This window comes from Bison bison, unplaced genomic scaffold (genome assembly GCF_000754665.1).
Source record: "Bison bison bison isolate TAMUID 2011002044 unplaced genomic scaffold, Bison_UMD1.0 scf7180017849533, whole genome shotgun sequence".
Taxonomy (NCBI): domain Eukaryota; kingdom Metazoa; phylum Chordata; class Mammalia; order Artiodactyla; family Bovidae; genus Bison; species Bison bison.
This window is the reverse complement of record NW_011480106.1, coordinates 5,076-6,195: the sequence shown is the minus strand read 5'-3', so window position 1 is coordinate 6,195 and position 1,120 is coordinate 5,076. Positions and strand designations below refer to the sequence as shown.

The 1,120-nt window shown below is 41.3% G+C and overlaps 1 protein-coding gene across 1 annotated transcript; it reads right to left on the bottom strand.

The window, feature by feature from the left end:
* Positions 1–24: 24 nt before the first annotated feature.
* Positions 25–835, bottom strand: RAB9B (RAB9B, member RAS oncogene family). The gene has a single exon (XM_010847297.1). It carries the CDS (start codon positions 796–798, stop codon positions 193–195), a length of 606 nt encoding a protein of 201 aa, XP_010845599.1. The 5' UTR covers positions 799–835; the 3' UTR covers positions 25–192.
* Between the last annotated feature and the right edge of the window lie 285 nt (positions 836–1,120).

The window sequence follows — 1,120 nt, the reverse complement described above, 5'->3', positions numbered from 1 at the left end:
AGTTGGCTTGATAAAGCTTTTTTTTTTTTTTTTTCTTTAAATCACTCTACAACTTCAACTTGAAAGGCTCTGGTTCACATCAGAAACTTATCTCTTATCCTTTTGTATGTGTGTGCACTAATAGAGGGGCACAGTGATTCTCACACTACTGACTGATCAATTTGGGGCACATTTTAAAACGGCTTCCTACTTTTAACAGCATGAAGATCCTGCTTTGGAACCACTGTTCAAGTCAATAGTGTGACCTAACATGCAATGCTCCAGTTGTTCCTCTACAGCCAACACCTGTCTGACAGCTTCTTCAAAGGCCACTGTCACATTAGTATCATCTTTGGCACTTGTTTCTAGATAAGGGTAATCTCCATTCTCCATGCACCAGGACTGCGCCTCCTCAGTAGTCACTTGCCTATCCTCTTTGTCTACTTTGTTCCCCAGAACTACAAAGGGGAAGTGCTCAGGGTCTTTCACATCTGCGTAGTAGATGAATTCTTTCTGCCAATTACCCAGGTTCTCAAAGCTCTGCCGGTCATCCACGCTGAAGGTCAAGAGGCAGCAGTCTGCTCCCCTGTAGAAGGGTGTCCTAAGGCTCTTGAAACGTTCCTGCCCTGCAGTGTCCCAGATCTGGAGAGTTACAAAACGTCCATCTACCTCCAAATCTCGATTTAAGAACTCTACCCCTATGGTGTGAAAAGCCTGGGAGTCAAATTTATTGGTTACATAACGGTTCATGAGTGAGCTTTTCCCAACTCCACCGTCACCCAAGAGAATGACCTTTAAGAGCAGGGATTTCCCACTCATTGTTGCAGCACCAGATGGAGAAGAGTTTATAACCAAGAGATCCTGAAAATAAAAGAAAAAGTAGGAGGGAAAACAGTTAAACCTGAAACTGAAATCAACTTCATAGTAAATCAATTTCTTCTGAATTATGAGGCCTTCTTATTTACCTTTTCTCTTATTTCATGTTCATTAAATGATATAGTATAGCAGAAGGAATAAAATTCTTTTTTGTATAAGGGAGAAAATAGGTCTTGTTTTTCTGAAGTCTCTTGCCTGTGTCAGGAAAAATGGCTGAATGCCATGGATAAATGGACTAGCAGATGGTGCTATAATCTGGTTCAGT